This window comes from Austrofundulus limnaeus, unplaced genomic scaffold (genome assembly GCF_001266775.1).
Source record: "Austrofundulus limnaeus strain Quisiro unplaced genomic scaffold, Austrofundulus_limnaeus-1.0 Scaffold1826, whole genome shotgun sequence".
In the NCBI taxonomy this organism is placed as follows: Eukaryota; Metazoa; Chordata; class Actinopteri; order Cyprinodontiformes; family Rivulidae; genus Austrofundulus; species Austrofundulus limnaeus.
Window position 1 is genome coordinate 2841 of NW_013954228.1, and position 2293 is coordinate 5133.

At 35.4% G+C, this 2293-nt stretch overlaps 1 protein-coding gene across 1 annotated transcript in view; it reads right to left on the reverse strand.

Annotated features, from left to right (window-relative positions):
* LOC106536460 (CD9 antigen) overlaps positions 1–2293 on the reverse strand; it is a gene marked incomplete in the record, with an annotated part of 28056 nt that overhangs the window by 2821 nt on the left and 22942 nt on the right. The window contains 4 exon segments of the mRNA XM_014033750.1: positions 642–725; positions 811–900; positions 980–1081; positions 1158–1232. Coding sequence (XP_013889204.1) covers positions 642–725; positions 811–900; positions 980–1081; positions 1158–1232 — 351 coding nt within the window.

Genomic DNA, 2293 nt, shown 5'->3' on the forward strand with positions numbered 1-2293 from the left:
AGTTAAAACTACAAGCAGGTGAAGATAAAACTATGAAAGTGAAAATAAAATTGGTTTAAAAATTTGGCAAGTCAGAGATGTTGAAATAATTTGTGTCAAACAGGAGGCACAATGTGTGATTTTCATTTTTGATATTGTTTAATTATCACTACTTTATTACACTGTGTTCTGTATGTTGTTTTCATGATTAAATACAGCTAAATAAACTATTTTAAAAGTAACAGCTCTTTGTAAAACTTTTATATATATATTAAATCTAATTACTGGATGTTCGGCCCCTCAGCTGTTGAAGTGCAGGAACTGTGGCCCCTGGAGCAGTTTAGCTGAATGGCCCTGTTTTATGCTAAGAGACAAGCTAAGAGTCAACGTTAGTATTCAGACTGAAAACATGAAAATGATTAAGTTAATGATTTAATAGAAGAGGCAGAGTTAACTAAATTAAATGGAGGAAACATGTTTATTTAGCTCTTTCTGAAAAGAAAGTTGAGTTAGCCTGTTAGCTTTTTAACCAACACCAACATTAACTTAAGCCTGAATCCAACAAATTAAAGTTTAAATAACAGACTATTTGTATTTAATAAAAGCAGGTAAATGTGATGAAACAATATTTGCATGAACTTTATTTTGAAAGGAAAGCTCACCATGATGACTCCGATGCCGATGCCGACTCCTCCGACGATGTGCAGCTTGTGGTTGAACACTTCATCGATGGCTTTAGGACAGCTCTGACAGAAACATTTTAATCAAACTGATTAAAGTTCACTTCCTGGTTTTCTGCTGACGCTTCAGTTTGATTGGAGGCGGGGTTACCGTGGTGACGAGGACCTCCAGTCCTTCCTGCTTTGGACAGATGTCTTTGATGGCATCGAAGACCGTTCCTGTAGGACCGCAGCAGTCCAGCTGGAGAACAAAAYTAAAAAGCAGCTCAGATGAAGAGATGTTTGATGAGAAGGAAATGCTTTAAYAAGTGACGTCTCACTCCGAAGTGGATGATGCGGAGGGTCTCCTTCAGCGCCTCCTGCTTGGTGGTCCTGAAGTTCTCATAGGTCTGTTTGTAGAACTCCGTCACGTCTTCCACCACCTGCAGATCCAAACATTACTCCTCATCATCATCATCATCATCATGAAGAGGTCGGACTGAAGCGTTGGTTTCTTACCGTCTCTTTATTGGACAGACTCCAGATCCCTGCGGCCACTTCTGCAGCGAAGATGAGGAGCAGGAAGAGGAAGAACTGAAACACAAACAAACAGTCAGTTTAAAACACACACAAGGTGACAAACAGCTGTTTGCTTCAGCTCCTCCAGGTGAACCAGGCTGCTGCAGAGCTCAGATTACAAGCTGCTAATCCAAGTCAACATGCAGCCCAGGATTAGACTCWTCTCTAAAGCTGCCACCAAAAATATATCAAAGCAGGAAAAACTTGTTTTTAAATGTGACTCAGCACATTTTAAGATTCCTGCTTTTAAGTGGATTTTATTATTTATTAAAARTGTTTTAGCAGACCCTCTTGTGATTTCAGCTGACGCTCTTTTCTGATTCCTGCTTTTTAAGCTACTTTTTGAAGAACTCATATTTGGTCTGAATTCTATTTCCAAGTTATTTTTAGGGTTGTCAAATGATTAATATTTTCAATCTGATTAATCCCAAAGTAGCTGTGAATCAATCATGATTAATCTTAAATTTAATATGCATTTCTATTGCATATTGATAAAATAAATTACTTGAGTTATTAATTGGTTTTTAATGCTTTTATTTTGAAAACAAAATTGGTGCTTAGACATAATTTTTTGAATATAAATCAGGACCTAAAAATGCTCCAAACATTTTTGAGTCAGTTAAATTTTGTGCAGAATAATGAGGTTAAATCAAGAATTTAAGGATTTTCATTCTAAATGAGGAATGAAAGATGGATACTAAGGTCACAGTTGTCAGCAAAACATAAATAAAATAAGCCATAAGACGACAAAGAAAAAAAAACTGTACATAATGTGTTACACATGGGAGTTTTTATTATTTACTTTATTTAACCTTTATTTATCCAGGTAAACTGTTTGAGAACCACTCATTTATAAACATGACCTGGCACTGAGTGCATTGTAATATACAAACCTACATATTCAGCCAGAGTAAAGTCATTGTAAATTTTTAATTGCGATTAAAATTTTAAATCTGTGCCCATGTAACACAAAAATTAAGAGTTAACCTGATTAATTTCACATCTCTAGTTATTTTGAAAAGGAAAGTTTAATATTTGGATGTTTACATTGACCAGCTGGGAAAAAAAAAAAAAAA